Genomic DNA, 12,532 nt, shown 5'->3' with positions numbered 1-12,532 from the left:
AGTTGGAGAACCACAGTGCAGGAAACTCCCATCTGGTGAGGGAAGGAGGGAAGGCAGGCAAATCTCCTGGCTGTCTTGGGGCCAGCCTTTCCTACTCTTGCACACAGCGGCAGGAAGGGGTACCCTTCCTTCCTCTCTCCCACATACACACTACTCCAGCAGTGCGGGTCAGTTCCTGGAAGTTTTGTAAAGGGGGCACGACTTCCTCATTCCTCACACTCCAGGAGGGAAGGGTACCTGGCACCAGCCTTCTTCTTGCCCAGCCCCACATCTCCCACCCTTTCCACCAGCTTCACGCAGCCCCTGCAGGGAAAAGTCAAGAAAACTGAGCAGCTCTGCAGAAAAGGATTTAGCTGTAGGGAGAAATGAAAGCCATCCAGACTTTGAGTAAATACATTTTATATGGAACGAGATAATAAAATAGCGTGCATTTTATTTAAAACCAACCAAGCGCTGATAAAAATACGTATTACTGCAGCTGTGATTCCACATCAAACCTTGACAGTAAGAACCGGGCACTGAATTCATTCTTCACATGATGTGCTAGGCCTGGCAGAGGATGCCCACCTCCACCAGAGCCCCAGAGGAAGAATGAGACCCCTGGTGGAGAGGGCTCGGGTGACAGGCACCCAGCCCTGTCTTGGAGCTTGGGAGGGGAAGGGGCCATGTGTGCAGCTCTGGTTTGTCTGCCCTGCACTCCCCCTGGGCCACTGGGGCCAGGGGTTCCTTAGTGGCAGTGAGTGGAGGGAGACGGGTGGAGAACTGTCTAGAGCGGCGCAGACCAGAGGCGTCCTCCTCCCTCCTTCAGTGTCTCTGAAATCCCCACAGGGGATCTGATGGCCACTGCAGGGTCCTACTTGCAGCCACAAGCCGATGAAGCAGTCACCTTTTGCTCTGGCTGAAGGGGAATCAAGGTTCCGAGAGGGACAACTCTCTTCTTGACACAAAACAGCCACAGTGCACTTTCCTACATACAGTACAGCAGCGGGCAAGCAGAGGGCCCTGCTGGCTCGGATTAAGGCACTTAATGAAACTCAATGTATATCCTCATTCCCAGCCCCCGTGGGGAACTCCACCCCCGCCCCCCCCCCACGAGCCCTTCCCCTCAGGTCCATATGCCTTGCCTCTTCCCCAAGGCTAGGCAATGGAGAGCACAGGAACATGCCTTGAGGGGCAGTGGTTTGGGCGGAGTGCTGGGCTAGAAGAAGACAAACAGGAAGGAAGGGGGGACTTGGCAGAGGAGGAGCTCCAGAAGGACAGGAGAGCAAGAGCATGGGGGGAAGGCAAGGCGGCAGCAGAGGGGAGCCGGCTGAGTCACGGGGGGAACCATGGCAGTGATGTCCACTGAGAGCAGATGCACAAGCCACAGGGGGGCCCTTCCAAGCTGGCCTGACTGAGGCAGGCAGGGAGCAGAGAAAGGGTTAAGACAACCAATCCCAGACAACCTCACAAGACAGGGCCCCTGCGGACCAGCATGGGGCACGGTCTTCTTCTTTCTCAGCTAAAGGGTCTGGGGCAGGGTTGAAGGCTCTGACAGTTCAGAGACAGGGCAAGAAAGGGGCGGGGGCCTGGAAGGAGTGCTAGGCGATCCAGAAGCAGTGCAGCTCTTTGGTACGACGAAGGTGTCCTCGTCCGGCGGCCTCCTCACTCCTCCTCCACACTCCGGGGCCCCTTGGCCGCCCGCCTCTGCCGCCAGCGCAGCTCTTCCACCTGCCGCTCCAGCCCCCGAACCTTGGCCTCCAGCTGGGCCCCAGAGGCCCGGGTGCCAGTGAGCCGGCTCAGCAAGGCGTAGAGGGTCAGCAGGGCCAGGAGGAGCAAGGCCCGGGTGGAGGGGTCGGGCACAGACCTCACCAGGGCCACAAAGCCGGCAAGGAAGAGGACAAGCTTCAGGCCCCACAGGATCCGCCCCAGCAAGGCCAACACCAAGCCAAGGAGCAGGGACAGAAGCCAATAGACGACTAGGGCCCCTGCTCCCCACAGCAGGAACGTCTGGACCTGGCTGGGGCTGAGCTTCAGGCCCTGCGTGAGGTGGTCTCCTGGAAAAGGGAGAGTCACAGAATCAGCCAACCTGGGGTGGTCAGGGCACAGGGGGCCAGGGCCAAAAACGGGGGAGGAGCTAAACCCCCTTTCCCACAGGGCCACCAAGATAGGAGCGTGAATCTCAGCGCCTGCTGGCTGGGGGTAGATTACTTCTCTTGGTTGAACCAGTTCCTCTGCAAAAGTGGGAGTGATTCTCTGGGTTGCGGGTAACAGTTAAATGAGACACTGTGGCTTAGCACTGCGCTCTGCCTCACATGAAGCAAATGCCTGGTAGGTGCTGGCAGTCATTAGCCCGTTCTTAGGCTTGCCTCTGGGGAAACCTGGCAGGAAGGTCAAGCAGCTAGGGAAAAGTCTGGGCCCTGAAAAGATAAAGTCCCACCAGCAGGAAGTGACAGGCTAAGCTCCAGGAGCCCTGAACAGTTCTCTGGCGCTCACCATCCAGTCCCAAGGCATTCAGCAGCTGCGCAGTGATCCCGGACAGTGCGAAGAAGGCCACTGAGATGGCCGAGGAGATGGCCCACATCACCTGAGACAAGGTCTGTGGAAAGAGCAGGGCAGGAGATGAGTCTGCAATCAGTCACGCTCCTTCTCCTTCAGGCCTCCCAACCGCACTGTGTCAAGGCCTAGAAGAACATGTCCCACCTCGCTCTCAGCCAGGGCTTTGTCCACCAAGCCTAGACTGCAGGTCATGTGTCCTTCCTGTACTGGAACTTGGGACCTCAGGACATCCGGGCCCTCATTCAACCGATCTACCAGAATACTCTGGTGATGGCAGTGGGTTAATGTGCATGGGGAAATCATCAAATCTCTCCAGTGGTCGCCCTGTGAAGCTGGGGTCCTCCCGGGGAGTCATGAAGTTGTGTGAAGCAACATATGCGAAGGGCTAGGACTTTTCAATGAAAAAAGCTCAGGTACCAGCTCTCTCAGATGCTGGGTTTTATAAATGATCATTTCAACTGTTTAGAACGTCCTATGGGAAGTATGCGATGCCATACCTGGGATGCCCTAAGTGAGAAGAGACAGCCCTGCCTTAAGCCCCAGAGTCAGACCTACTTCTACCTCTACAGGGGAACGAACGGATTCAGGTCTTGATAATTTGCCAATTTAAGACTTCAGGTCAGATTTAGACCAAAGTCAGACTCTATCGTCATCCAGCAACATGGATTTATAAAGACTGGCTCATTTCCCAGGCTTTCTGACAAGAAAGGGCAGGAAGAAGGGAAAGGGCTAAAGGCTCCAGAGCAGGAATCAAACAAGGCGACTGCAAAAAGCAGGTACTGGCTGGCTTCATTTTGTGGAATGAAGGGACTCTCTGCACCAGGGATTGTGACACACAGAGGATGTGGAGCCAAGACGGGGTGACTGTGAACGTCTCCTCCTTTCTGCTCTTCGATGTGTGTGCTCACAGCAGGGACCACCATCCTTACCTCGGAAACCAGGTGCATGGTCTCTGGCCCAAGCCAGGCATCCAGTGTTCCCCGCATAGAGCGGCCCATCTGGCTCAAGAGATCGACTGGGGCCTCCTTCTTCTGCTGGCCTGGGGGCACAAAGTCTGCATGGGACTGGGATGATGCTGAGTGGAGAAGGACGAGGGCCACTAGGACCACCAGGATGACTTTGAACACATGCTTGCCCCACGGTGAACTGCTGCCTGGGCCTGCCATGGCTGGGTCTGCCAGGAAAGAAGCACAGAGTGAGCAGGAAGCCAAAACTGGCACAGACAGTGGCTATCCCAGCCATGACCTGCCCCAATACCCTCCCCGACCCCATCCTGTTAGCTGAGAAAGGCAGAAGTGGGCCTTTCAACTTCAGCCGGGCACAACCATCTGATTCACGGGTTCCTCCTTCACATTCTTTTACCACCTGCACATTAATTAACCAGCAAGTACTCTTCAGTGCCTTCGGGTGGGTGAGAAGATCTAGGATTATTCCAGTTCTAAAAATCCAAAGGCCCATCTCTGGGTCTTAGGTGCTAGGAGTATAAAAGAAAGCATAAGACTATAAAGCTTTGTCCCCAGAGAGGTTATAATCTACTTAAGATAAAGCTGATATATATATAAAAAAAAACCAGCTTAAAAAATAGCACACAAATATGATTACTGCTGTGTATTGATGTAAAGGGAAGCGCTCAGGGACGTGCTCAAGCAAGAAAATACAGCATATATGCCATCTGCTCTGCAGGACCATTGTACGAGGTAGGCATTAGCCTCCTCACCCTCCCGGTGACAATGAGAAGAAACTGAGACTTAGGAGTTAGGCATCTGCCCAAGGTCACTGGGCTAAGCAGAGATGAGAGGATTTGAACCCCGGCCTCTGCTTCCAAACTACTGATGCTTCTTGTCCCGAGCCCAGAGGTCCTGGTGTCACTGGGTGTGACTTGGGCTTAGACCTGCCAAAGCTCCCCAGGGGATTCCACAGCACCAAGCTGAGATGCGCTGACAGGGAATGGTCTCAATTCCCCAGCCTCCAAGGCAGGCAAAGGGTTAAAGTGCAACCTTTAGGGAGAGATTTTTTTTTTTTAAGATTTTATTTATTTATTTGACAGAGAGAGATCACAAGTAGGCAGAGAGGCAGGCAGAGAGAGAGGAAGGGAAGCAGGCTCCCTGCTCAGCAGAGAGTTGGATATGGGGCTCGACCCCAGGACTCCGGGATCATGACCTGAGAAGGCAGAGGCTTTAACCCACTGAGCCACCCAGGTGCCCCTAGGGAGAGATATTAATAAAAAGTGAACCATGTGCCACCGACTTCACACAAGCACCGCCGCAACAGGGAGGCATTGTCACTTTCCTCCATTTTACTGAAGAAACCGAGGTGGGAGAAGCAGTAAGTGGGGAAGTCAGGATTCGAACCCAGGTGCACCTGATAGCAGCAGCGCCCTTGCACATGCCACTCAGCTGTGTCATCTCCTAAGTCAGTCTCTAAAGTGATTTAGAAAGTCACACAATAGATTATTCACGAGCTACAATCAACTTGGCATCTGCCAGTCATCTCCGTGAATTACTGGTGACAATTCACTTAACCGCTTTGTGCTCTGTGCTCGCCCAACGGGATGCTACAGGCAAGTTAAGGCCCCAGCAAGCACCGATTCACTGAAGCAGGTATGGATTAGCCAAAAAGAATGTTCACCAAGTCTATCTTCCCTTTGCCACTGTGCTTGAGAAATGTCAAACAGCACCAGCAAATCCCCTGTTCTTTCAGGCTGTGCAATGAACCTGTAGCTCCAGGGAGTCTCCATGATTCAAACGCGACAATCAGAGGCTAAGCCATGCCCCTGACACAGGGGCAGCTAGGAATCTGGAATGTTTGCAGTTACCAGAAATAGCCAGAAATGAGAGGCACTGGGACGGAGGAGAGGGAAGATGTGCCCATTCTTACTTAGTGGGAAGGAGAGTCCGAGAAAGAGTTATAAAAATATCACATCGGAGCATTTTCTGGCCCAGAAACAGCTGCCCTAAGTTCCTCTTGGGGTCTGTGGAATCAAGCAAGTCTGCAAAACATGCATTCATGGGGCGCAACCTCAGGCTGGGAAGCCTTTTATTCTACTCTTTGGCATAAATCAAGAACCAGATGGTTCCTGCCTGCCAGTGGTCAGACAGGAGGAAAGCACAGGTCAGTTCCTGAGCTATCTGGGTCATAACCACCCTGGGAACTTAAAGAGCAGGGTTGCTATCTTGGGTTGGGTCCTATATCCAAGGACCTCCACCAGGACGGATCAGATGTCGTCTCCTCTGTTCTAGAAGGTCATGGTGATGCGAGCTGCTCCCCACAAGGCAGCCTCCGGCACTCTGTGCTAGCCTCAACTTTCAGGCAGCCATCTGCCCCAGTCAACAGGAGCTAGGGGACCTTGGAATAAACCCTCCCCATGAGGCCATCATTGCCTTGCCAGCTGATCTTTTGAAATGCACCAGAAACCAAATCTAGCAGGATTCTAGAGCATGCCCTTTGCAGATAAGGGTGCAGATCACTGGCTGGTCCATTTCTTCCAGTTGTTTTATTTAACAGGCTTCCTTCTCATTTCCTCTAGGTCATTTCTAGGCAGCAAGAATCAGACTAACTGTCATTACACCTCCTCACTGCAGCCCAATCAAATACTTTCAATAAAGAAAAGCCACAGCAATCAAGATCTGACTCCATCTCGAGCTCTGAGGCGAAGTAGGTAGGTCTTAAACATCATCTCCTGCAATGCCTGGCCTCAAATGGTAGGCATTCAACAACAACAAATTGTACAAGTGTGATTGTGTGTATTCACATTTATATATGCAAGCGGCCATCTGGCCCAGTTGAGTGTGTCTGTATCTTGTTAAGCATATGTTTGTGTATGAGTGTAGTGCTTTATAATTTAAAAGGGGCTTGTCTGTTCTTGTCATTGAACTCTTACGACAACCTGATAAGTTTCTGTGATTCCACATTTTACTCAGAAAATCATGGCTTACAGAGGTCAAGTGACTTGTTCAAGCTCACACAACAGAACTGGGCCTTGCCTGCAGAACCCAGGATCTAAATCTTGCCTCTTGGCTTGTTCCACATCCCTCTGCTGCCTCAGACAGACACAGTCCCTGCCCTCAAGGCACTGAAAGTTCCACCAAATACCAATGAGCTCAGAGTGAGAGGACATCCAAATTCCTAATGGGAATGAGGACGGAAAATGGTATGAGGACGGTAAATATTGAGGGAGACCTGCCCCTTCTGTCCAGGTATCTATAAGATGGCTCAGGCAGGGCCAGGAGAACCCGGCTCAGCTAGAAAACTGCTTCACTTAACTACCGTAGTGAGGAGGCATATATGTTCAGCTGTGGTTTGCCAAGAGGGGCAGGGTGGGGCAGCCTACACACCCCCTGCCAAGGCTCTTTCCTCTGGTTAGCTTCCTTTCACACCATGAATCACTACATGGCAGGAGGGGCAGCTAATTCAGTGCCCTCTGGTGGCCCTGATTTTCCCCATAATTGCCCAGAGCTGCCCAGGTGTGGCAGGGCTTCTGGGCTCTGGTCGCTTGTGGAGCCTGTTCAAACACGGATGTCTGTCCCACGAGGGGCCACCTTAGACTCTCCCAAAGACAGGGATAAGGATTTTGTTTGTAGAGCCCCTGGAAGATTTCTGATGCATAACTAGACAGCTGCCGCAAGCGACCAGCAGCGCAGGAAGTCTATTCTAGGCAAAGCCTCCAAAGTGTGGCAGCAGACAAAGGAACTGAGACTTGCATCCCAGACTCAGTTCTGCCACAAACTAGAAGACACTACCTTATGCCTATTACTTAATCTGAGTTTCAATCTCCTCAATGCAAAATGGGGTTAAGCAGGGTTAAGAACTACTGCGGATTTCTGCAAAGCTTTGTAGACCTTAAGGGTCAACAGAAATGTTGCAGCACACAGACTGCCAATACACCACTCATTACATTGTAGCATAATCTAGCAGTTTATAGGCCAGCCTCCCCCAGGAGACTTTGAGCGCCTCTGGTTAGACTTGTCAACTTTTTTTTGGAAACCTCAGTGCCTAGCACAGAACAATGACTAATAGATGCTTGTGAAATGAATATTAGAAGCCCGCCAAGAAGTGCGAGAGTGGCAAGGGAGAGGTGGGAAGAGAAGGCTTATTTTAAAGTTGATCCAAATAGGCAGCGGCCACCGGAGAAGCACAGCTGCGTTGAAAGGAAGCTCCTTGATGGGGTGAAGCTGCCACTGAGGAAAATGAAGTCAGCATCCCAGCAGGTGGGGGCAGCCCCCGCTAAGCCCCTAACAGCTGCTGCCCAGCAACTGTTTGGGGGCAGGGCGGCGGGCAAAGGGGCAGCTTCCTCCCCAGGGCCCAGCCTCCCCCAGACAGGGTGTCAGTAGCATGTGCTATTTCGAACAGCAAGTCCCCTGCCAAGCCCTGCTGGGTGGTGTCGCTGGCAAGGGACGCGGCGCGGCCCATGGGCTCGGGGTACCCCCAAGGGGCTAGGGGTACCCCGAGGGGCTCAAAGCATGGCGGTGGGAAGTTGGGCCGGGGGAAGCTGGGCCATGGGGTGGGATCGAGGGGCTCAGCGCTAGCCTCCTACCCCAGCCTGGCAGCAGCCCCGCCTCAGCCGGACCTCTGAGCAGAGAGCGCCGAACCCTCTTCACCCCGGAAACGCGTCCCTCCCTGTTACCTAGTAACGACGCCCCCTGTTGCATAGCAACCAGGATCCGGGTCCCCAGTTTGTTTCCCCCGCCGGGCGCCGTCGGACCCCTCCCCACGTGTGTTCGCCAGGCCTCGAGGCCGCGCCTTGTTCCCACCTGCAGCGGTTGCCGCCTGCCCGTCCCACGTTCTGCCCCCAAGCCCCGGTCTCCACTGGCACTCACCCGGCTCCGGCCACTACTGCCCTTCACGTGCGACTTCGCTAAAAAGCGCCACCAAACCCGCGCCTCAACTCCCGGGCGTTGGTTTACCGTCTGCGCACGCGCAAAGCGGGATGAGCCCGGGACCAACGGGTCCCCCTCCCAGCCCAAACCCTGTGCCTTGAGCGCATGCGCCCTACCCTCTTGCTCACGATTCCCACCCCACCCCCAAGCATTCCCACCGAAAAAGAGTGAGATCGGAAGTTTCTGGCAGGAACGGGGGAAGAAGTGACTATAACTGGGGTGTGAAGTAAATAAAGTGGATCCTCGAAATTCGGAGTCGAAGCCTATCCATCTCTTCAATACCTCAGCATCCCGGGCAATGTAGTTTCGGGCTAATCAGTGCCTCGTGGGGCATTGTGGGAGATGTAGTTCTAATTTAGAGGTACCTGGTCTCTTGAGGAACTTTCCCGCTAAAAAGGCACAAAGGAAAAAGGTGTTAGAGGTACTAGAGCTGGGAAGTTGCATCTGCCCCTCTGAAAGCAGTTACACACCCAAACCCTGCAGATGGCTCCCAAATGTTCATTCGATGTTAGAGAAGGAAAAGAAGTAACACCCAGACCCCATTTCTATGAAAAAAGGAAAGATCGTGAGGGCAAACAAACAGGAGTTTGGGATGAGATGATCCTTTGCCTACTTTGTCATTCTAGGCACTTTGCTTCATCCCTCTTGACCTCAGCTTTTCAGCTTTCCTACACAATCCTAAAAGTACCACTTCATTTCACAGTAGGGTGTGGAGAGTCCATCAGTAATGAGAGTGAATATTAAAAAAAAAAAAATCCAAGTCACTATCTGAATACCTCTCTCACATTGGCTGCCTTAGGGAAGCTCCCCCTTAGATGCTAAAACAATTCTCGAAGCTCAACACCCTAAAACAGAACTCTTTACTCCATCCTTCCTGGATCAGCCTTCTAACTGTGCCTTCTTCTCAGACTACACAACTCACTGGCAACCAGCCCATCACCTCCTCCAGTTATTTCTTCAGATGTTTCTCAGCTTCACCCATCTTCCTGCCTGAGCTAAGGTTCTCTTTCCTGGGCCTCACCTTCCAGCTTTCCTAACAGTTACAAATTTACATTTGTTTGTGAAATGTTTTTGATTTGTAGGACTACCAAACTCGTCACAGACTCTTGTGCAAGAAATATAACTCCTCACCCTCACCCCCATCCCCACTATTTCAAATCACTTTGTTTTCAGCTCTTTTTCATCTGAGTAGTAGAAACAATTCTCAAACAGTTTGGGGTTCTTCCCACCTTGGCTTTCAGAGTGTACACCATGTTTGGAAAAAATGGGGCCAAAGTGCCAAGAATCCTGTCAGTTAAACTGCACTGTTTTGCCTACTCTTCAGACACTTTTCCACACAGGTTGCCACTAACTCTACCAGAGAAATGGAGCTTCTTCTGGGTTACTGGCCAACATGTCCCCTAAGTTCCCTAAGTTCTGAGTAGCAGCAGCCTTGGCCGAGGAAGCAAGGCATAGAGCTCCTCCCTTGGGGTGTTACCTATGGCTATCCATATATCCCTTTTTTACTATGTCTTCCTTCCCTGCCTAGGGGATTTTTAGCTCCTTTGTGGGAGTTTGAGACTGGAAGAATGGGGAGAATTCTGAGATCAAGTTCTTATCTGTAATATTTACTCCAAAATTTATTTCCCTATATCCTTTCTATCCCTGAGGGGCTGGCTTTTGAAATTCACAAGGCTTGAAAGGACTCCCTGTTTTCTCCTTTCTTCAGTCACAGCCCTAAACTCCCCAGTATCGGGACACCTCCGCTTTCACTCACAGTGGTATCCCTAACGCCCACGATAGTGCCTGACTGGCACACAGTGGGTACTCAACAAGGATTTGTCCAACTAATGAATTCCTGGCTCTCTTCCTCCACTCTGGACTCCTCCAAGCCATCCAGGGTCTTCTGGAGGATTCTTTGGGAAGTGTAGCTACCACTCCACAGTTTAGCTCCTGTTCTGCTACCAGCCAGATCAAGTCTAACTAGCCTCTGGTTCAAGGCCCTGACTAAATGGATCCATTTTATTTCCTATCACTTCCAAATATTCAAGACACTTGGTGTCGGACAGCCTGTCATTCAACCAACAGCAGCTATGAAGTTCCCGCTGTGTGTCAGGTGCTGCGTTAGACTCTGAGGGAAACAGTGACCAGAACAACAATGGTTCCTGGTATCACAGAGTTTACAGTCTGATGGAGAACACAGAGATCAGACGCCTGTAAGCAATTAAATCATCAAATGATTATAGTGTCCAGAACGGCTTGAAGGAGAATTACAGGGTGCTGTGGGGGTGTCAACTTCAGTCGGGGGTCAAGGAAAAGGCCCCAGGGGAAGTGCCATTTAAGATGAGATGGAAGTTCACTTTGGAGGGAATAGGTGGGGAGGAGAGAGGAGGAAGGTGTGCCAGGCACAAGTAGTGGTACCAGCCAGAGGGGCTAATTTGAGGACTTGAAAAGCCAGTGTGGCTGGAGGCAAGATGAAGTGTGGTGGTGGAGGTCAGTAGGAGCTAGATGAGCTAGATGATGCAGGACTTGGGGGCAAGTTTTCTCTGCCAGAAACACTCTCCCTCATTCAGGTCTTGGCAAAAATATCACCTCCTCAGAGATGACCTCCCTGAATACCCTGATTAAAGCAGCCCATCTCTCCCATCCACACCACCTCCTAATTCATTTTTCTCTGATTTGTTTCATTCTTAGCACTTACCTCTCTCTGGAATTTTTTTCTGATGTGTTGACTGTCTTTGCTACCTCACCACCACCACCCCAAAAGGAATGTAAGCTCCAAGAGAGCAGAAACCTTGTTCACCATTTGTATCTCCAGTTATCAGAGCAGAGTCTGGCACTTAGGAGGCACCCAATTAATATTTGTTGGATGAATTTGGAAAGCCTGGGGAGTAGCAGGAATAGATTTTTCATGGGAAGAGGATCACTGGCTGTTCTGTAAAAAGTGGATTGGAAGGCTAGGCTGGAAGCAAGACCAATGAGGATGTTAATTTACTGCTGCAGGGGAGACATAATAGTTTGTACAGTCTTGCTTGGATTCAGGGATAGTAATAAACACGAATATGTATATCATACTTACTATGTACCAGGCAATGTCAAAGCTCTTTTTATTTATTTTTAAGTAGGCTAGAAGCGGGGCTTGAACTCACAACCCTGAGATAAAGACGAGCTGAGATCAAGAGAAGGACGCTTAACTGACTGAGCCACCCCAGCGCCCCCCAAAGCACTTTTTAAATATTAACTCCTCACAACAACCCTATGAGCTAATTTAACCTTTGGTATTATTCCCCCTATTTTACAGATGAAGAAATAAAGGCCGGGAAGTTCATACAGTTTACTAGCTGGGTGGGTTGGGATTAGAGTACAGGCGATCTGGCTTCAGACTTCAGACTGCTCTTGGCTCTTACGCCATGCTGCCCTTCATACCTGCAACTTGTTCTCTTCTCTCCAAGCTTTTCCTCAAGCTCTTCCTCTTCTTGGGATCCGTGTTCTTCCCTTCTATCTAAGTATTGCCTACCTGCAAAAATCCAGCTCATTCAGCCCTCTTCAGCCAAGACGACGTCACTAATTACACTTGGATCCCTTCTAGCCCACACCACGTGTTCCGTCCATGATTCCTTAGAACCTCTTACAGACAGCCACTTAGAACCCGACAGATCTGAGCTGGAAGGGGCCTGGCAGTCATGCGGGAAAGGGGCACAGAAGGTGATGACTTGCCCACGATCCCAGCGCAAATTGGTAGTAGAGGCAGGGCCAGAACAGTTTTTCCCTCAGGGCTGGTTTCTCTACCCCTCTGCACCTGTGCTTTCTTTTCCGGCCACCTAGCCGCGTGTCTCAAAGGGTGGCCGGAGATACACCTGCCTCGGAATCACGTGGGGCACGCACTAAAAATGCAGACTAAGGCAGACCCCAGGAAGATGCATTTTGAAAAGTGTGTTAGGAAATTCACTTACACTCCAAAGTATGTGCGAGATAACGTCCCCATGGACCAGCACAGCACAGGTCTCCCCAAAGTGTTGTTCAACGCAGTGGCTTTAAATTCCCACTGCATCGTGGGAAATGTAGTTTAGAACCTCCTCTGCCCCCGCCCCCGGGAGCGCTTTACGGAAGGCGCCGAGTAGGTCCGGAAATGGCCGAAG

General features: G+C 51.6%; 1 protein-coding gene across 3 annotated transcripts; it reads right to left on the bottom strand.

The window, feature by feature from the left end:
• Positions 1–392: 392 nt before the first annotated feature.
• TMEM109 (transmembrane protein 109) lies at positions 393–12,439 on the bottom strand. 3 transcript variants are annotated; one of them, XM_032356886.1, is made up of 4 exons: positions 12,347–12,439; positions 3,468–3,712; positions 2,476–2,578; positions 393–2,036 (listed from the first exon to the last, which is right to left on the bottom strand). In XM_032356886.1, the coding sequence occupies exons 2-4, from the start codon at positions 3,702–3,704 to the stop codon at positions 1,645–1,647; spliced, it is 732 nt and encodes a 243-aa protein (XP_032212777.1). In that variant the 5' UTR covers positions 3,705–3,712; positions 12,347–12,439; the 3' UTR covers positions 393–1,644. The 3 variants fall into 3 exon arrangements, with proteins under 3 accessions (XP_032212777.1, XP_032212776.1, XP_032212775.1); XM_032356885.1 differs by lacking the exon at positions 12,347–12,439 and adding an exon at positions 8,355–8,485; XM_032356884.1 differs by lacking the exon at positions 12,347–12,439 and adding an exon at positions 8,072–8,201.
• Positions 12,440–12,532: the final 93 nt, after the last annotated feature.

This window comes from Mustela erminea, chromosome 9, assembly GCF_009829155.1.
Source record: "Mustela erminea isolate mMusErm1 chromosome 9, mMusErm1.Pri, whole genome shotgun sequence".
Classification (NCBI taxonomy): domain Eukaryota; kingdom Metazoa; phylum Chordata; class Mammalia; order Carnivora; family Mustelidae; genus Mustela; species Mustela erminea.
This window is presented reverse-complemented; position numbering and strand designations above follow the sequence as displayed.